Genomic DNA, 21517 nt, shown 5'->3' with positions numbered 1-21517 from the left:
AAGTTAAGCTATTCACTTATTCGAATACAGAGCCTCTCCTACATGCCAGCACCATGCTCAGTGATGGGACACAACAGCGAACAAGGTTTCTGCCCCTAAAGAAGCAAACTAATAAAGGACATAATATACACTATGAAAGTGCTAGGAAGAAAATTAACAGGTGGATAATAACAGGCAGGACAGCTTGGAGGAGACCCACTTTACACTGAGACCTAAAGCAAGAGAAAAGGGCGGACACAGAAAAGGGGGTTAGAGGTAGGAGAATCTTTGAGGCAGAGGCACATGTAAAGAAACAGAAGGGGAAGGAATTTGCCCCCTCAAGGAAGTGCTAGATGGTCAGTGTGACTAATGCATGGTGAGTAAGAGGGAGGAGGCAGGAGATGAGGTCAGAGTGGGTAGGGGTTGGATAAGAGAGGCTAAGAATCGGACACGACTGAGTGACTTCACTTTCACTTTTCACTTTCATGCATTGGAGAAGGAAATGGCAACCCACTCCAGTGTTCTTGCCTGGAGAATCCCAGGGACGGGGGAGCCTGGTGGGCTGCCGTCTATGGGGTCGCACAGAGTCAGACACGACTGAAGCGACTTAGCAGCAGCAGCAGCAAAGGAATTCAACGTTATATTTCATTCGTGCAACATTTGACACTCAGTCCACAACTTCATTCAAAAGTCCTCTGGATGCTCAGCACAGATCTTTGCCTGAGATGAGCTTTCAGCAAAGACTTGCTCATTGAAATGACTGAGTGGGCCCAATCTTGCACCAACACTTTCAGAACCTCCTGCCCACCACTCATCCTCTGCCCAACTTCAGAGTCAGGTCTTTGGTCTGTCAAGGGTCTCTCTTCAGCCCTTGGGTTGGACAATGCTTAGCCCTCACACGTGCTTTTCCCAGGAAATGGAGAGCTCAGTGGATGAGAGTGATCTTGATGAGCAGGTCTCATCACCAATTCTCTCTTTTTTTTTTCCATTTTATTGAGAGAGATAGCAACGGACAAATAACACAGCAAGAGACTTAAAAGTGTACAATGTGATGAGCTGATATACGTACATGTTGTGAAAGAATTCCTCCCATTGAACTAATTAAATCAACACAGCCATCACCTCACACATTTACCTTTTGTGTGTGAGACAGAACACTGAAATTCTACTCTCTTAGCAAATTTCAGTTGTACAGTACATTGTTATAAGACTAACCTGCTTCCTAGAGGTGGCTCTGCAGTGTAGTTAATATCTGAGAGTTGGGAGCTGGGCTGCCAGAGACCCTTAAACTGGTACATTACCTATTAGTTGTGCTGTACTTCACCTCCTCAGCCTCGGGATTCTTCCTCGTAAGGGTGCTTTCTCAAAGGGTTTCTGTGAAGATTAAATGGGATTATGCATGGAAAGCCCTAAACACAGTGCCTGACACGTGGTGAAGACTGAACAATTAGCTATTGTTAGCTACTGCTAATTAATATTAGCATTCGTATTAGCAATCATGGCCCTTAAAGTACCCCAGATTTCCCAGTTCTATCCTTCCCTTCTCTATTTGGAGAAACCCTAAGGCAGAGCTGGGTGCCACTTCTGCGATGGGTTCCCAGACCCTCAGATAGAAGTGAATGTCGCCTATTTCTGCCACCGAAGCAGTCTGTGTGCACTCCACCTTAGTCTGACTTGAAGCTCAGCTCATTGCACGACGATCATTGAAGTTGTCTCCCTTGTGCAACTGTGCCTTAGAACAGAGACGTGCCTCTTTGTAACAATGATCAATTCAAGATTCGCTTTCTTTTTCACATTTTAATCTCTCTGCAGTTGAGGATGCCTCTTACTAATAATGGCATGGCAACGTTGATTGCAGAGCTCTTTTCTTTCTTCTCTGGTGGCTCAAATGGTAAAGCATCTGCCTGCAATTCAGGAGACCCGGGTTCGATCCCTGGGTTGGGAAGAGCCCCTGGAGAAGGAAATGGCTACCCACTCAAGTATTCTTGCCTGGAAAATCCCATGGACAGAGGACCCTGGTAGGTTACAGTCCATGGGGTCTCAAAGAGTCGGCCACGACTGAGCAACTTCATTTTCTTCCTTTCTTTCTTAGTGTCACTTGAAATAACAATGCATCTCACAAGAGCTGGTTCCTTAGATTAGATGAAATATGGTAGTTTGGGGCATGGACTTCAGAGTTAAGACTTCTGGGGTTGTTTGCCTGGTATGCAACCGTGAGCAAGTTACATACTTCACCTTTCTCTATTGCAGTTTCTGATCTGTACAATAGACATGATAATTGTATCTCCCTCATACTGTTGTTGTAAGGACTCAATGACAATATTTTGTAATGCATTTAGAATAGTACGGGGCACATGATTAATGCTGTAAAATTACTAGCTAATGTGATTTGTGTTCCTGGTGACTAGCTCAATATCAGGCCATGATATGGTTGTAGCTTTTTTAGTCTCCAAGTCGTGCCCGACTCTTTGTGACCCCATGGACTGTAGCCCCCAGGCTCCTCCCTCCACGGGATTTTCCAGGCAAGAATACTGGAGTGGATTTCATTCCATTTCATTGCTCCAGGGGATCTTTCTGACTCAGAGATTGAACCTGAGTCTCCTACATGGGCAGGAGGATTCTTTACCGTTAGTCATGGTGGAGGCTCAACAAATATCTGACCTACAGATAAGCAAAAGGACAAAACAGCAACCTAACTATGACGGCCATGGGATGGGGCGGGGCGGGGCGGGGGTGGGGGGCGGAGTAGGCTCAGATGTTCCCTCAAGAGGCCCCTCACCGCAGGAGCTGGAGGATCGCCACCTCCACATTCAGGATCACATCCCCAGTCAGCAGCCTGGCGGAACAGGGGTTCTGAGATCGGAGGCTTCTGCCCAACGTGGGCTTCTCCAACAGTCTTTGCTTCGAGCTCGGCACGGGTTTGGCCCCGGGCTCTCAGAGCTGCACGGCGGGCCTGAGGCTCCTCCTAAAGGTCCTCCCGCCCTCCTTGGCTCCTTCAACACCCAGCACCCTTCCCTCACGGCCCGGGCTCCCCTTACCCTCCTTTCTTCCATCTCTCACAGGCCTTGCCTCTCATAGAACTTCCCCTTGCCTGTTTCTTTCTCGGCCTCCACTTCCTGAAAGCCCTTTCTGGAGAACACACGGGCTCTTCCAAGGAAGGATCACTGACACTGAGCTGGGAGGACGTGGAGCAACCGGGGAAGAACTCACACCCCGAGGAAGCCTAACCCCAGGACCAACTTCCGGCTCAGCCGGAACCGGGACGCCAGGCAGTGATCCAGCGCCAAGCCGCGCGGCCTGCTTACTCCAGCGTAGGCTTCTCCTTCAGAGGCCCTAGGAAGGCACCCAGAGATCCCCCAACAGAGGTCCACACTCGGCAGGGAGCCCCCCACTCGGCAGGGAGCCCCCCACTCGGCAGGGAGCCTCCTGGGGCCTCTCCCCTCCTGCCTCTCAGGGGACCTTTCCCTGGTTCTCTGTGTCTGCCGCCAACCAAGGCCGCAGCAGACCCCCGGCAATTTCTCCTCTGGGATCTTCTCTTGGTCAAGAGCCAGAAAGTCTCACTTTAACTTCGGTTACTAAAAATACGTTCTGTTTCCTCCCAGTCCTGTGCTTAATTCAAGTAACTAAAATGCTGCGAGCACACGGGTGCTATTTTTATTCCCACCTCCCTGGTGCCTGCCCTCCTCCCCTTCCAGTGTAGCTTTCTAACTCCGGGACTTACCCCTCAACCCAGCTGTTGCAATGGAAAGAATGAAAACTCTTTCTCCCCATCAGAGGAGCCCTTGTTTCCATAGCTGGGCTTCACCCCTCTTCCTGTCCCACTGCGCGCTCCCAGGATGAGGATCATGTGTAAAAAGATGGGGGAGGAGGTGGACTTTGATTTCTCTCCCAAAACACCAAGAGCAGTTGGAGACAAATAACTTGTGGAGGCCCCAAGTGTGACTTGTGCCCTAGCCGTGGACATTATTACCCCTGGGTTCCAGGACAGTCCCTTCCCCTTTAGACCGTGTCAGGATGCCACCCTCCTTGTCCGAAGGGCTCAGATGGCTGACACATGACTAACAGGTAGCATACAGTCCTTTTGACATGTCGAACGGGGCCTGTACCATGCTCGAGGTACAAGTTGAAAACCAATAAAATGGGAAGTAATTGTGTTATGAAAAATATTCTTTGTCTTTAACACTGTCAAGAAGTAGTAGTATTAGTCATTCAGTCATGTCTGACTCTTTGCAATCCCGTGGACTGTAGCCCGCCAAGCTCCTCTGTCCATGGTATTCTCCAGGCAAGAATACTGGAGTGGACTGCCATTTCCTTCTCCAGGGGATCTTCCTGACTCAGGGATCAAACCCAGTCTTCTGCATTGCAGGCAGATTCTTTACCATGTTAGCTACAGGGAAGACTGTCAGGAATGTCCCTTTAAATAACCAGGTCTCCAAGCACAAGAAGATCACTTTACAGAAATGTGTGTTTTCGGAGTAATTTTTGCTCTAGTCTACAAAAGTTCTGCTCTTCCACAGGTGAAAGCCGTGTCTTTCTTCTCAGCTTCATGGTTGGAGTTCACAGGCTCCAATGCGCTGGCAGGGCGACCTGAGTCTGTACCCACCAGGCCTCTCTCAGCGGAAGGATCTTTGAGCGCCTTCCCTGAGCTCTAGGTCATGATCCCTGTGTCCACATGGGAAAAAATGGGAGCAGGCTCTGGTCAAAGGTGCCAGAAAGTTGAGAGGCTTGGGAATCTGATGTTCTGAAGAAAGATGCTAATTCAGACCCCACAGAGGATCATATTCTACACCAGCCTGGTGCTAACCCCTCTCAGGATTGTCTGGAATAAGGGATCTCAGCCGTGGTTTCACATTAGACTCACGCAGGGATTTTTTTTTTTTTCTTCAGAATATTAAAGTTAAAACACCCTGCCCAGAGTTGCTGACTCATCTGGGGATGGGGCTCTGGAGTGAGTGTTTTTGAAAAACTCCCCCAGTTGATTCTAACATGTGCCCACTGAGCACCCCTGTGGTAGAGAGCTGGCCATCCAACAGCTGCCCACAGTCTCGGGATTCAGCCAGGATACAGGCTTCGGTGAGAAGAAATTTAGGAGCAATGAGAGTGTCTGTGTTTGGAGAACCCACGTGCATTGTGTATGCATTGTATGGATATCTTCATAGATGTGTAAAACATATATCTAAGTGTAGAAGGACATTTGCAGCAAAATCAAAAGTAGCATTAGCTTTGAGACAGTCTCCTCATAAGATAACTCCTAGGTTTGAATGCGATTTTTTCTCTCTTACTATTTTAAAACCCGTTTTAAAATACTAATATGATGAACAAATCGTGTATGATACCTGATTCATGGAGAAAGAAAGTTAGAACAGTTGTTTCCAGGAACTAGGGGTAGGAAGGGATGAGGAGTTCACTTTTAATTGTTTCATTCAGAAACTCTACACATTCATGAAAAAGTTCTAGAGATGGATGGCGGTGATGGTTGTCCAATAATGTGAATGTACTTAATGTGCCACTGAACTGTACTTTTTAAAATAGTTTAAATGAATTTTTAAAATAAAATTTTAAGACATTGTTTCTTTTCATATAACTCTTAAGTCTCCAAGTTCAACAAGTTCTCATGATGCATATAGCATTATACAGAACCTTGGAAACAAATTCTCTCCTTCTTGCCCTGGATACTTCAGAGGTAACCTCAGATTCCTGCCTGTGAGTATCTAGACCATGGACCCCCACCCTGAGATCTCTCCTCTTCATTTACTGCTGTCCAGAAACCCCCAAGACTTTCCTTACAGCTTCTCCCAGGAGTACCTCCCACCCCCACCCCCACCCCCCATCCTGAGACCCTCTCACTCTCACAGCTACTTCTCAATCATCTAGAAATTCCTGCGGGCTTTGTCACTCACAGGCCTCATTCACCACTGCTTTCAGCTCTGAGGATGTTGGAACGGCACAATAGAGCATGGTGAAGTGGGAGTTTACGGTATCATTGAGGATACCGTAACTAAACATAGAATGGGTTCATTTCGATTTTGTCTAACGGTTGCCTCTTAAATGACAATGGCATAAATGGCCTAAATGAATCAGCTGTTTCATGTATTCATCCTTTAAAAACTTATGGAGGAGCCACTATGAGCCAAGACTTGTCAGAGAGACACTGAAAGGATTCAGAGAAACCCCAGACTAACTGGGGAGGTCAAACATGCTCCAGCTGTGGAACAGAAGGTCGACACGTAAGGTACAAACATCCACTCTTCTAGTTGCCAGGGCAGAACTCCACTGAGCTTTAAGTAAGAAAGGAACATACCGCCTCACAGGATAAGAAAGTCCAGAGCAAGGTTGCCCTCAGACAGAGCTGGAGCAGGCACTCAGCATTTTCAAAGTCTCCTCTGAACTCTCTGTGGTCCTTGCTCTGAGACAGGCTTACTTCTTATGGTGACTAGAATGCTCTAAGCTTATTTTCTCCTAGTTTAGCAAATTGTACTTAAAGAGAGCTGTTTTCTGAGAGTTTCGACAAAATTCTAGAAATGAGTCTAGGGACATGGGGAAAAACAGGAAGTTGACTCTGAACTGTACAGAAGGGGTGTGGAAAAGCTGGGGAACGGGGAGGGGAAGATGTCTTCTGGTGGAAATGGAACCACTCTCACCAGCAGAGGGAACAGATCTCGGCTTTTTCCTCACCACGGTGTAGAGGTTTAGATGAGATGGTGGCCGGGTCCCTGTAGTTTCCTCAGAGAAGGCTTCCCAAAGGGACCAGTATTTAAATTGGTCTTGAAGACTCTAAGAATGGGTAGGATCTGGTCATGAAAGGAGTAGAAGGTTTAGACAGAGGGCCCACCAAGGGAAAGAAGCATGAGTACTAATCAGTGGTTTCAGAAGAGAAAAAGCAGTGATTTTAGATTTGAGATGGTTATGTGTGATCAGTCTACTATTAGGTGATACAAGTTGGTCCAGAGAGGACAACCCTGAACTGAGGCAGGAGGGGTTCCTGAGCCCCCTGAGCAGACCTGCCACGGAACTGCCTGTCTTTCAGGAATGATAAAGTGATCTGCCATTCTGCAGTCCATGAGGTCGCAAAGAGCCAGACACAACTGAGCGACTGAACAACAACAGGGATGCAATTTTAAGTGACCTAAATCACAATCACCCTTGGTCAAAAACACACAAGAAAATTTCCTATAGACGTTGCTAAGGAAGTTAGACCATTCTTTAGGCTGGGGTAAAATTTGTGCAGTAGATTTGCTTCTGGCACTCCTAGATTTTTGTTTTCTTTTGTTTGGTCTTTCAGCATTTGGTGAGACAAGAGAGAACCTCACCCATCATAAGACTTCCAATGAGTCTTGTGTGGGGAAAAAAAAAAAACAGATGAGAAAGCTCAGTATTATGTGGGGCCCAGGATAACATTATGCAAGAAAATAATACTGAGGTCTTAGAAACAGAGTTTCCATAATTTCTTTTGTCTTACTTTTTTGCTTTAAAAAAATATAATAAAAGCCCACAAAGAGGGTTATTTATGAAAAACAGAACTCCATGGCCTGCTTTAGCCATCAGTGTAGGAGCGCCTTTTCAGATACAAGTTGTTTTCCCCAAAATTCTTGAAAATTCTGAGAGGTTGTGTAATGTTGAATGCTTTCAAGACTCAAATTGGGAGCCAGACAACAGCTCCAGGTCCTAGAAGTGCTTCCAAATCTAAGATTTTCTTATTTAAAAATTTAAAATTCCTCATGTATCTGCCTTGAACATCCCAATCCATGATCATAAGCACAGTGAATTTTTATTTCATTGCGGACCCCTCTTTATGGGTTAATTCTACATGAGAGGTAATTTTGATTAACAGTAGGTAACACTGCTATCTAGTCCTTCCCTCAAGAAATGCAAAGAACCAGGAAGCAGAACCAAAGAAATCCAAGAAACAAAACCACAGCCAATGTTTATTCTTGCTTGTTGTCGCTACATCTTTCATGCTTCCTTATTTCCCTTCACCATTAAATATATAATAACCAAGACTTTATTAGTATACATGTAAAGGAAGCGTGCACAGCACACGAGCATGGTAGGTGGGGAGTAAACATGGTGAGTGGTCGGTGTTTGCAACCAGGGTCTGTGAAGCAGGCCTCTTCAAATGATCGAGAGTTTCTGTTCAAACTGAGGGACAGGTCTGCCTTTTTATTTTTTTTCCTGAGACTCTGCTTTGTTCTTTTCTCCAACAAATGTTTTAAAATTAGTGAAATACCAAAGGAGATAAGGTGGAAGGAGACACGGGATGGAATTAGAAAAAAGCATAAATGGAATCCAGAAAGCTCTGTGATGGGTGACTGATAAAATCTCTTGAGGAAGCAAAAATAAACAGAGTATTTCATCAGCCCCTCATTCCCTAAGAGGGAAAAACACACATTTTTGTGTTTGGAGAAATAGCTACGACCTTTGCAGAATAGAAAAGTGTCATGAGAAATTGGAAAATATCTCTAATGTCGATAGCACATGAATATCTAAAGGTAATAAAATATTAAAAGACAAGAGAGTTTATCTGTAAAACTTCCAGTGCACATGTTGGATGAAAAGGAAAAATATGGGACTAAATGGTTATGTTACTGAAATAGCACTTGGTACATAAACTCAAACATTCTTTTTCACATTCAGTTTCTCAGAGGCTTGACTTCAGATGCCTGAGCACTTTCAGCATTATGTTGGCCTTTATCCCTCTTCATCCGGAAAAACACCACTGCTAAAATTATGCCTAAAAGAGAAAAATCAGAGTCAAATAGATGAAATCTTACAATGTATTGTCACATTCATTTATAAAGTAGCACTCTGGTAGGAAAAAATGACTCATATAATTTCATTTTGTGAGTGGGTCAACAAAGCTTTGTTGCCATGGTGATTAAGGGCTTCTAGGCATGGGTTTTCTTGGATAACTACGCTTATCACTTTTCTTGCTGTCAGTGTGTAACAAGTCCCAAGTTATATCTAAGCTGATGGCTAGCCCCAGGCCTCTGTCAAGGGATATAGGACTTTATGCCTGCACTACCCTGAAGTCTAAGTGTATGAGTATCTGACAGAGTTCCTGAACTCTGGACACAGTCAATAGATGTTGATTCCAGTCCTCCTTCTCCTTCCCTGGAGGAAATAATCCAATGAGAACAACCAGAGGGCTTTTCTTGGATTCGTCCATCTACCTAAAGCCTACTTTCACCAAGTATCACATTTTCTTTGGCACCTTCCTCGTGGCTCCAGCTTGAGTAGACTACCTAACCTCTCTGCTTTCCCTCATCTCTGACCTCCTGCAAAATTACATTGTGCGTTTTAGCACTAAATGTATACTACAAACCAGAGACCTATATGGAAAAGGAAATTGTTTTTAGGAAATTAACCTGGCATTAGGGTCACAGGAGGAATAACGGCAGAAAAGACTGGATGCTCAGAGGCCCATTAAGAATCTTGCAATAATCCCAATCCTCCTATTTTGAAAAAAATGTAAGGATATGAAGTTACAAGATCCTATTACTTCTATCTGTAGATCACCAATCACATCCAATCTTTAACTTGTGGTAAAATTTTGAGAATAAATGGTCATGCTAGAAAACCATGGCATGTAAGCCCAAAAATCCTTTCAAGATGAGAAGACAAATAGAATAAGAAAAGGCATAGAGGTAGGGGGGAGTTTGATAAGTGAGTAAACCTCAAAAGCCAGCTCAATTAGCATAAAAGGTTTGCACCAAATTGTTGTCAGAGAGAAATGATGGTCACCATGCACATATTAGGGACTTCAGACAGTGAAGAATCTGCCTAAATGCAGGAAACCCAGGTTCGATCCTTTGGTCGGGAAGGTCCTCTGGAGAAGGGAATGGCAACCCACTCCAGTATTCTTGCCTGGAGAAGCTCATGAACAGAGGAGCCTGGCGGGCTATGGTCCGTGGGGTCGCAAAGGGTCGGACACAACTGAGCGACTCCGTTACTGCTACTATGCACATATTAGGATGGGTCATGGTCATGTCACAAAGGCCTTTCTGTGTCATAATAATGAGGAATACAAACAGAAGGGCATAAAGAAATGAGATCCCTTTTAGAGCTACGAGTCAGAATCCAGGGTGGTAGACCGGATGATGGCAGAAAAGAAAAGATGCCAAGAGAACAATGAAAAAGACTTCGAATAACCCCAGCTCTTCCTTTAAAAGAGAAAGGATATGAAGCTGTGTCAACTCCTTCGCTCAGGTGCATGTGAGCTGATGAATATCTACTTCTCATACATAATTTGTGGTGAGAACACCTGTTGAAAGAGCGTAAAGACTACAGTAGACACTGAGCTGTTTACAAAAAGGAAGACAGGGAACTCTGCTGTCTAGGGGCCAAGGCAGAGTGAGGCCTGCGACGCAGTGAAATTACTCTGTTAATAATCAAGGTCCACAGTCACAAAAACATAGAAGGGGGAGTTCCGCAACATGTCAGGTCCTTCAGATATGCCCGCATCTCCACTGGAAGGCTAGCTTCTACCTATTCCAACAATGGCGGACTAGGCCCTAAGCTCTGTGAGTGAAAGAGCCGTTTCTGTCCGTCACCGGGCCTCCCACCAGGCACAGTGCCTGACACATAGCTGAGGCACAGCTACTGCCTGTCTTTCCCCTTCATCGTGAAAGCTTGGTGACTCAGCGCAAAATACAGTAATTTATTCTTTAAAGCCGCCTATGTGGTTTTAAACTAACTGGCTTAAACTTGCTGGTTTTAAACTAACCAGCAAGGCAGTGATGGATGGAGGGCAGTACCAAAGCAGTAACTCCCAATCAGGTGTACTGGTGATCTGTATTCTTGGTTATTGCCCAGGTTGCCATCTGAGCAGCCCCAGCTCAGCCTATGAAGTCAGACCCTCATATGAGCTCATGTTTCTGAGACAGAAACATGACAGAAATCCTTGAATCTGAGCAATTATACTCACCGATGACCAAAAGGGTGGCAAGGAGTATACCAATTGCCATGGCCACTGGGGGTATCCCAGGCATGTGAGCTGCTGGCTGGAAACACCTATTTTCCACACACTTGCAGAAAGTAACTGAGAAACAGAATAATATTTGGTAGATAAATTTTCAAGCAAACAATTGAAGAATCTGGTATTAAAGATAAGAATTCTCACAAATTACCATATTGAGAGACAACATTATCCCAAGTTGCCTGCAGCAAAATATCTACCTGGTAAAGAGACAATCCCTTCCAACGGTGGCCGGCCACCATCACTGATGCGGATTGGGATGTTGTAAACTTTCTCCTCAAAGCCTGTGTGCTTGGTGGAGAGGCGGGCATGAGTTCCTGTCAGAATAGGGAAAAAAACATGACTGACATGGAAACACAACTGTGGGCCCCTGGATGAGCAGGAATAAAGCTCATCTCTGCCCCATACATGAATGGTTAGATGAAAGTATGAGTTAAACTACCCCAAGTATCACCACTCCACAGGTGCCCTCCATAATGTTAAAAAGGGTGCTGAAGCAGCCATCAAATTCTCAATTCCTGACTTCGCTGTAGAAATGAACACCAAATGCAGTAGGCTGTCATTACTCCTGGTAGTTATGTTCCATAAAGTGGTCACAAACACTGAATTAGAAAGCATATTCGAAGAAGTAATTGCTAACATTTTTCCAAATTTGATGAAAACTCTATAAATCCTCAGATCCAAGAAGATCAGCAAAGGCGCATAATACTCAATTTACTGAAAACTAGTGAAAAAGAAAATCTTAAAGGTATCCAGAGAAAAAAGGATATTATACTCAAAAGAACAAAGAAGAACCAATACAATCCAGAACATGGTGAAGAAAAGACTGTAAAGTCCTGAAAGAAAAACTGAGTAAGTTTAAAAGTACCCCAGTCACGTGTTCTCAGGTCACCATGGAATTAAATTAGAAATCAGTAACCAGGAAGATGTGGGCAATCCCCACATATATGAGAACCAAATACTCTACTTCTAAATAACCCAAGTGTCATAGGAGAAATCTAAAGGGAAGTTAGATAGTGTTTTGAACTGAATGAAAATGAAAACACATCAAAGTTTATGGAATACAGCTAATAAGACACTGAGATAAATTTATAACACCAAATGCCTACATTAACAAAGAAACAAATTCTCAGTTGCTTCAGCTTCCATCTTAATAAAAACAGTACCAAAAAGCAAGTTAAAAACAACATAAGAAGACTAATAATAAAGGAAATGTAAGAAGGAAATAATAAAGATGTTGAAATCAGGTAGTGTAAATGTCCTCGCTTTGTTCTTTTCCAAGTTTATTTTGCATTTCATAATAATAATAATAAGAAGAAGAAGAAGAATAAAGGAAATATAAGAAGGAAATAATAAAGATTAGAGCAATGAAATATAAAACAAAAAAATAAGGCAAAATCAGTGAAACCAAAAGCTCATTCATTGTAATTAATAACCTCTAGCCAGACTGATCAGGACCAAAAAAGAGGCAAAAATTTCCAGTATTAGAATGAAGTGATATCACTACATACTCTGTAATTATTGAAAGTAATAAAATATTATGAACAACTTCATGCCAATAAATTAGACAAATCTATTGAAATAGAGAAATCATTTGAAAGATACAAACTAGCAAGCTCAACCAAAAATAAATCTATAACTTGAGTAGTCCCTTATCTATTAAAGAAATCAAATTTGTAGTTAAGACTTCCTAAAAGAAACTTTGAGTCAGAAGGCTTCACTGGTGAATTCTTTCAAACTTGAAGGAAAAAATAAAAAGCAATTTTATACAAATTCTTCCAGATAATTGAAGAGGTAGAACACTTTCTAAATCATTCTATGAAGCCAGCACTACTCTGATACCAAAATCAGACACAGGCACTAGAAGGGAAAAATATAGGCCAATATCCCTATGACTATAAATAGAAATATTCTTAAAATTTTAGCAAATTGAATCCAATCACTTATAAAAATGCTAATATTTCACCATCAAGTAGGCCTTATCTCAGGAAAAGACTGAATTAAGATATAAAAGTTGACGGAAGTATTTCACTAACTAACGGACAAAACAACAAAAACGTAAATTAACCAACAATGATCTAAATAGTTGCAGAAAAAACACCTGAAGTTTTTAGCATCATACTTCATTACAAAACAAAACAACCTCTCAGCAAGTTAGGAATAAAAGATAAAGTCCTCACTCTGATAAAGGACATCTACAAAAACTTATAGCTAACTTTATACCTAACAGTAAGAGACTCTGAATGCCTTCTCCCTGAGATCAGAAGCCAAACTGTTTCTTCTCTCACTACCTTCACTGAACATTGTCCTGGCGATTTTAACCAGTAAGAAAGCAAGCTAAACATATAAAAAGCCATCCAGATTGGAAAGGAAATAAAGCTATTATGATTCACAGACAATATGTAGAAAAACTATGAAAATGTAAGGAAAAAAGGGAGAGAGAACTTACAAGTGAGGTCAGCAATGTTATACACCAGAAGATCAGTATAAGAAAATCATCTATTATATTTCTATATCCTGGAATTAAAATTTTTAAGTATTCATAACAGCATAAAAATATGAAGTGCTCATGGGAAATTCTGTAAAACTATACTTAAAAAATTAAAACACATTGCTCAGAGAAATTAGAAAGACCTAAATAAGTGGAGACATAATCATATTCATGGATTGGGAAATTCAGTTTTGTTAAGATTTAAATTCTTCCCCAAATTCAGGCACTGATTCATACTATCTCAATTACAACCAGCATAGGTTTAGGGGGTAGAAACAGACAAGCTTAATTCGAAAATTTATATAGAAATGCAAAATAAACTTGAAAAAGAACAAAGCGAGGACATTTACACTACCTGATTGCAAGTCTTATTATTGAGCTGAAATTATCAAAACATTATGGTGTTGCTATAAAGATAGACAAAGAGCTCAATGAAACAGAAAAGAGAGAGTCCAGAAACAGATCCATGTATATCTGGTCACTTGATTTTTGACAAAGCTGCCAAGACAATTCAATGTGAAAAGGATATTTTCAATAAACAGTGTTTAAATAATTAGCCATATTAAAAAAAAATGAACCTTGACATTTACCATACCTACAAGAAAGATTAACCTGACATGGATCATAGAGCTAACTGTAAAAGCTAAAACCATAGCTTTCTTTTCCTCTGGAAGAAAAAAAAACTTAGAAAACTTTAGTGACCTTGGCAAAAATTTCTTAAAGAATATGCAAAACAGTCACAAATTATAAGGGAAAAATCTCAATAAATTAGATTTCATCAGAACTTAATTTGCTCTTCAAAAGGTACTATTACAAAATAAAAATATAACAGTGCCTTGGAAAAAAATATTTGTAAACATATCTGACAAAAACCACAATAGAAGTCAAACCTTTGCTAAATTTTTTAAGCAAGCACAATATTTGACCAGACACTACACTAATGAGGATATATGGATTGCAAATAAGCTTATGAAAAGCTGGTCAACACCATCAATCATTAGGGCCATGTAAATTAAAACCATAATGAAATACTACACTCCCACTACAATGGCTAAAATTAAAAAGACTGAGCATAACAAGCATTGGGAAGAATATTAAGCAACTAGAATTCTCATTCACTGGTGGAAATGTAACATGTTACAGACTATTTGGGAAGCACTTTTATATCCTCTTAAAATTTGACCATATAGCTACCATATGACCACTTCCAGGTATTTAACCAAGAAAAACGGAAGCACAGGCTCCTACAAAGTACTTTTTCACAAATGTTCATAGCAGCTTTATTTGAAATGGCAAAAACTGGAAGCAATTTAAGTAATAATAAGTCAATGAATAATAAATCATGATATACAATGGAATACTCCTCTGCAATACAAATGAGTGCTGTGTTGATATATGCAATAACACAGTGAAATTTCCAAATAAGTATACTAAGTGAAATTAACCAAACAAAAAAAAATTACATGCTGTTATTTTGGTCACATAAAACTCTTGAAAATGCAAACAATCTACAGTGACAGGAAGCAGATTGGGGTTGATGGACAGGAAAGCCTGGCCTGCTGCAGTCCATGGGGTCGCAGAGTTGGACACGACTGAGCAACTGAACTGACTGAGGGATGAACAGTGTGGGGTGGAAAACAGGGATTGCAACAGAGCATGAACAAACCTGGTGGAGCTGGTGGAGTCGTCTTACCTGGTTGTGCTGATGGCTTCAGTGGCACATACATATATCAACTTTTATAAAACTGTATGTTTTAAATATATGCTGTTAATTGTATGTCAATTATATTTCAATAAAGCTGTTTTTAAAAGATCATGATGAAGTCTGTTTCTCAGCTGCCACTGGTTGCTTTGCAAGGCTGCTCTGATTGCAAAACAATTCACGTACACCAACTACTGTCCAACTGTTCGCGTACACCAAAGGGGACACTGAGTGTTAACAATCTGTCTTTTCCCAACCTTGGGGGCTTTCAACCCTCTGGAGAGCTTGCCTTTGCAAGTTTCCACAGCATGAACTTCCTTTCTGGAGCGTGAAAGAAAGCTCTGTGTTGAGTGCTGCACACACACCAAGGCAAATTAAAAACTCTTTTCATCGCCCATCAGTGTTTTTCTCAATGTTCTTTTGACAACTCACCATTGATTTTGGAAACTTCCCAGTCTTTTTGTAAGCTTTCGCTGCCAAGGGAAAACGTAAAGTGTCGACCCCGAAATGTCAGTTCATCATCATCGGTGGCCTCAAAAATGAGACTTCCGGGTGCTTTGGGGGGATAGCAAAAGAACAAGCCTGTGTACTCCTTGACCAGCCGTGGGGCGTTGTCATTCACATCCGTAAGGGTCAGGTGGAATTGCGCCGTGGAGCTCAAGTAGGATCCACCTAAGGAATTGAATCATTGAAACACGGTGTCTGCTCTCATTCTCCTCTCAGTCAGAAAGGATATTTCCTTTCCTTAAAAAAAAAATTTACAATTCAGACCTAGTTTCATTTTCTGCTTTAAAAGTCTTGATAATAAAAATAACTAAGAATTATGAATCTGCCTGCCCGTGTAGGAGACGCAGGAGATACAAGTTCGATCCCTGGGTCAGGAAGATCCCCTGAAGGAGGAAATCGCAACCCACTCCAGTATTATTGCCTGGAAAATTCCATGGACAGAAGAGCCTAGCAGGCTACAGTCCATGGAGTTGCAAAGAGTCAGACAACAACTGAGCACACACGCACACACCCAAGAATTATGTGCTAATGTTTTATACATGTTAGTTCAAAACAATTCTGCATACATTTATTGATGAGAAGACTGGAGCTCAGAGAAGTTGTGTGACTTGCCCAAGGTCACACAGCAGTGGAGAGTCTTCCAGGAGATCTGACTCTAAAGCCCACAACTTCAATTGGTCCTCATCACTGACTTAGGCGTGGTTGTTAAGTTTTCTAAGCCTCAGGACTTCCCTATGGACCAGTGGTTGAGACTTTGCCTTCCAATCCAGAGGGTGAGGATTTGATTCCTGCTCGGGGAAGTTAAGAACCCACCGGCTGCAAGGCAACTAAACCTGCTCCACAACTACCGAGCTGAGCCTGCACACCACAGCTAGAGAGAAGCCCAAGTGCCGCAACTAAGACCCGATGCAGCCAAAAATGAATGAATAAATATTTTTAAAAAATTTTCTAAGCCTCATTTCTTCAGCTGTAAAATGTGACTATATGAGGATCCAACATATAGTATTCTTAGAAAATTGTACAGAGCTGTACAAATGTTATTTGCTGGGGTACCATGGTAAAAATTTTGACCTTGCTGCCTGAACAATTAGTAACTATGTGATCATTGGCGAGTTATTTATTAGTATCTTGGTTTCTTCATACATCAAATATAATCAATAATAATCCCTCCCCATAGTGTTGCGTGAGGAGACGGTCAGTACAGTAGTAACACTGACGGTTCTCATTCTCCCTGATGTTCCTGCAATTTCTGACTCCAACCTGCTTCAATTCCTGTAAATTCGATTTGCCTGCTTTTCTCGCCAGCTGTCTGCTTAACCAAAGGAGGGAAAGCTACCGGGTTCTTCAAGTCATTTCATCGACACGGATCAGTCCAGGGCCAACAACTGCACAGCGGGCAGGGTTTTGAACCCTGTTTTTGATTCCTGACACTTCTAAACTGTGAGAGGCTTTAGGACAGGTCTAAAGTGAATGTCCCCCAGTACATTTTAGCAGAAGGCAGAGCACAGATTTCACCAGAAACTTCCTGCTGATTAAATCAGGAGCTTTTTAAATCAAGAGTTAAATGTGTAGAGTGTGATAGTGGTATGTGTTAGAAGCACAGTAACTAGAAGCAAGAGAGAGAGCCCACATCCACCTCGCGAGGTCCGTGCGCTCACCCACAACCATTTCAAATTCAGCACACACATCTGCAGGTCTAGCTTCCTTGATTTAACATGACCACAGTACTTTGCTGTTCTTCAGCTTTTCACAGACAGGGACCATTTTAATGATTCCCACCTACTGGAATTTTTCCCATTCCCCCACTCCCAAACCTGGGCTTTACATTTTGAAAGTTTCTTTCTTTGCTCTAAATCTGTGTTTATTTAGTCATACTTTGTTCAGTTCTCATTTTGGTGGTGGTGGGGGGGTAAGTCAGACAGGTATATTACTATATATTATATAATTCTGGGGCTTCCCTCATAGCTCCGTTGGTGAAGAGTCTGCCTGCAATGTAGGAGACCCGGGTTCGATTCCTGGGTCGGGAAGATACCCTGGAGAAGCAATGGCAACCCACTCCAGTATTCTTGCCTGGACAATCCCATGGACAGAGGAGCCTGGCGGGCTACAATCCATGGGGTCACAAGAGTCAGACACGACTTAGCAACTAAATCACCACCACCATATAATTCTATATTACTACATGGCGGTTTGATCCTGCTCCCTGGAGAAACCCACAGCCACTTTGGAGGAAGGCAGGGTAGTTCAGTGGGGGCACAGGAACCTTCCTAGGAGCCGTGGTCCCTGCAGGACCCCACAGAGGGAGCAGCGGCCCTGAAGCCGTGCCAGCCTCCAGGGGCAGCCCAGCTGGAAAGAGCCCGCGGCAGGCACGAGGGTTCTCACCCGGAACACAGCCAGGGCAGGGTGAGCCCTTCCCCCCGTGTTTGTCCTCTTCTTGTTTCTCTACGGTCAGATATTCTGACCATTCGACCCAGTGGAGTATCCACTCACCTCACCTTTCCTCCCACTTCTGTTGACTTAGCCCCTGATCACTTGTGTTACCTTTTCCGTATTTGTGTTGGCTCACCTGCTTCCGTTGCCACCACTTGTACCCGATACAGACTTTCAGCTTCCCTGTCCAGCTGCGCCACACTGAAGATCTCACCAGTGGCGGGGTCAATTCTTAGCCAGCCTCTCTTGTCACCTCTCAGGGAATAACTTCAGTAAGAGAAAAGAGCAAAAGAAAGCCCACGTTACCCTGCATGAAAACGTGGAGATAGTTTATGCACCTCTGTGCTGTTATATCAGCACTGCCCCTTGCAGACTATTGATAACATATATAAAGAAGCATAATCTAATGTTACTAATGCTCTGTTTGCCTACCATCTGCCTTCAAAAGAAGGATTTGTTCATCCCTACAAAGTGGTTTTTGTACTTGCTTTAATTTAAAAAAAAAAAAACGTAGAGTCACAACCTCTAGTGAAAAAAAAGTTAAACATCTATTTAAAATAAAACAACCTGAAATTGTCTATTAAATCCACTCCCTCTAAGAAAACATGAACACTCATTGGTGGATACATGTGAATAGGTGAATACTCAGAGGCACGGTGAACTCTTCATTCAACAGACATCTGCTGAGAGATAGCAAACATCAGGCTGTGGACCAAGAGAGAAAATTACCAAAGGGGGTTGTTAGGCCAGTGGAGGAGACAGAGACAGATAATTCTAGTGTGACAACTGTCAGGGTCCATGTGGAATTCCAGATAAGGTAATGGGAACCAGAGAAGACTTTCTAAAAGAGTGTGCTGTGGGGTGTTTACTCGCTCAGTCATGTCTGACTCTTTGTGACTGCACGGACTGCAACCCACCAGGCTGCTTATAAGTTAAATAAGCAGGGTGACAATATGCAGCCTTGACATATTCCTTTTCCTATTTGGAACCAGTCTGTTGTTCCATGTCCAGTTCTAACTGTTGCTTCCTGACCTGCATACAGGTTTCTCAAGAGGTAGGTCAGGTGGTCTGGTATTCCTATCTCTTTCAGAATTTTCCAGTTTATTGTGATCCACACAGTCAAAGGCTTTGGCATAGTCAATAAAGCAGAAATCGATGTTTTTCTGAAACATCTGAAAGAGTAGACGTTAACTAAAGCGAGAAAAACAAGGATGATTTAAGCAGAAGGAATTGCAGGAACTAAGGCAGAGAGGCCAAGGGATAGCTTAGGGTGTGGGGGCATCAGACATTCCAGGAGTGAAGAGATAAAAATAGGACACAGTGGACAGCAAAGGGTGAAGCTCAAGGGATGGAAGGAGCTGGGTCGTGGGAAGCGATGGGCAGGCAGGGAATGGTGACCTAGTCATGTTTGTGTTTTCAGTGGAACTCATTGGTAGGTGCATGAAAGGTGAATTTGAGCGAGAAAAGTCTAGAAACAAAGGAAAACAGATGGCTACAGCCTTTTGGGAACAAAGCGCCATAGCCATAAGGATGTCTGTATCTTTAAATTAAAAAAAAAAAAAACCCACCTCTGGAAATTTTCTCCAAATAAAAAACAATTTAATAGAAGTCTTAAAAATGAATTATACACATACATTCAAAACTTTTCTATAACTTAAAAAATACTGGACACAATCTATATGTCTGGGAGTAGGAGAATGATTAAAAAGTAATAATGTTGCTGGTTCAAACTAATTTTTTCCCAGTGTTAGGATATTCTATATGCCAAGCACTGTGTTAGGCTCTGTGTATGGGCAATGAATTAAAAATTGCCTGTGTTTGGTTGGATGGCATCACTGACTCGATGAGCATGAGTTTGAGCAAGCTCCCGGAGTTGGTGATGGACAGGGAAGCCTGGCATGCTGCAGTCCACGGGGTCACAAAGGGTCAGACACGACAGAGGAACTGAACTGAACTGATGTGGTCGGGATTTCTGAGTGAGATGGAAACCCTCTGGAGGATTTTCAGAGGAGTTACGTGATTTTACTTTTTTAAAGACCCACTCTCGTTGCAGTGAATGGATGGGTGAAGAGTTGATAATGTGGCCTGGTTCACTGAGGAAGTGATGAGAAATTCTGGATATATTTCAATGAAAGAATCACTAATATTTACTGATAGATTGGATTAGGATCCATTGGGTGCTAATGAATTCCAAGTTTGTGGATCTAAAAGAAAGAGAATTAAATCGCTCAGCCTTCAGCAGCAGCTTTGGCGTTATCCTTTCTTAATTGACTTACTCCTTGCATCCTAACTATTGATTACTCTTCATTCATGAAGTACTCTTTTCATTTGTTTCTTCCAGGACATTATCCTTTTACTCATCTTCCTGATTTTAACTTAATAGTACATACATCATATCTTTCCCTCAGATGAAAGAATGAACATCTGAGGAATGTTCTTAAATGACTTTGTTTTCTCCACTCATAAACTCAATTTTGTATTCACTTGCCTTTGACTTATGACTTTCTCATGGCATTCTCATGAAGGAGATGGAAGCATTTGTTAAAGAGTAAACTGTTGTAAAATTAGGAACATTTTGTGCCCCATCACGCTTAGTGACTCTGACGTACGGAGTAGTATCTACACTAACCATCCAGTACAACACACCTCTTCTTTCCTTTCTCTTATTTGTCTTTGTGACAGTTGATAAGTGCTTGCAGTGTAAAATAGTAGGTGGGAACTTTATTCTGACAATCAGAAAAACGTCTTGAAACTGATTCCAAGTGCCAAAAGGATCACTCAGTGGGAGGCAAGACTTCCCTCAAATATTTAGAGACACTTAAGGAATTGTCATTCATAACATTCATAATCACTTGCATAGATTTTAAGCCATGCTAAAATATTTGTCATGCCATGGGCAGCAGGACTGACGTTATACAATAGAAACAAAAGATCCATGTTCAAGTCCTGTCCTTAGGCTTATTAATGAGATGATCTTAAGACGGTTATAGATATTGATACAGACATGGATGTATACATATACATCTGTTATCTTGGAAATTTTGATATTGTTGTACATATTTAAGGAAAATCTGTGTGGGTTCTATCACCCTGAAAAAAAAATGAGAACTACTAAAATGGAAATACTTACACACCTTGTCTAACCATCTTAGCCCACGTATTCACCTTTCCAGGGCTGAGCTCCGGAATGAATCTTGTTGCCCTGGACCTGCTCTGAAGAGCTCCTCATGGAGAAGGTTCCCTTCACCCTCTCAGGTGGTTGAGTTCACCCCGTCAGGTTTCTGCTTTATTTTGCTGTCTAGAACGCCCGTCTGCCTCAGGAGCTGGAGCTTGTCTCCAGACCCTGGCCCTGTGACTGGTCCAGACACAGGGCCTGCCTCTGGGCAGCCAGGTCTCCAGCCCCACCTCCTGGACTTCCTAGCTGAGACCTGCA

General features: G+C 42.4%; 1 protein-coding gene across 1 annotated transcript in view; it reads right to left on the bottom strand.

The window, feature by feature from the left end:
- Positions 1-7877: 7877 nt before the first annotated feature.
- Positions 7878-21517, bottom strand: part of CDH17 (cadherin 17) — a 68714-nt gene continuing 55074 nt past the window's right edge. Inside the window, exons 13-17 of the mRNA XM_040261070.1 lie at positions 18221-18351; positions 15580-15819; positions 11155-11271; positions 10904-11017; positions 7878-8710 (exon numbers count right to left, since the gene is read on the bottom strand). Of these exons, the coding sequence (XP_040117004.1) occupies positions 8610-8710; positions 10904-11017; positions 11155-11271; positions 15580-15819; positions 18221-18351 (703 nt within the window). The 3' untranslated portion in view covers positions 7878-8609. The remainder of the gene's footprint in view (positions 8711-10903; positions 11018-11154; positions 11272-15579; positions 15820-18220; positions 18352-21517) is intronic.

This window comes from Oryx dammah, unplaced genomic scaffold (genome assembly GCF_014754425.2).
Source record: "Oryx dammah isolate SB20612 unplaced genomic scaffold, SCBI_Odam_1.1 HiC_scaffold_19, whole genome shotgun sequence".
In the NCBI taxonomy this organism is placed as follows: Eukaryota; Metazoa; Chordata; class Mammalia; order Artiodactyla; family Bovidae; genus Oryx; species Oryx dammah.
This window is presented reverse-complemented; position numbering and strand designations above follow the sequence as displayed.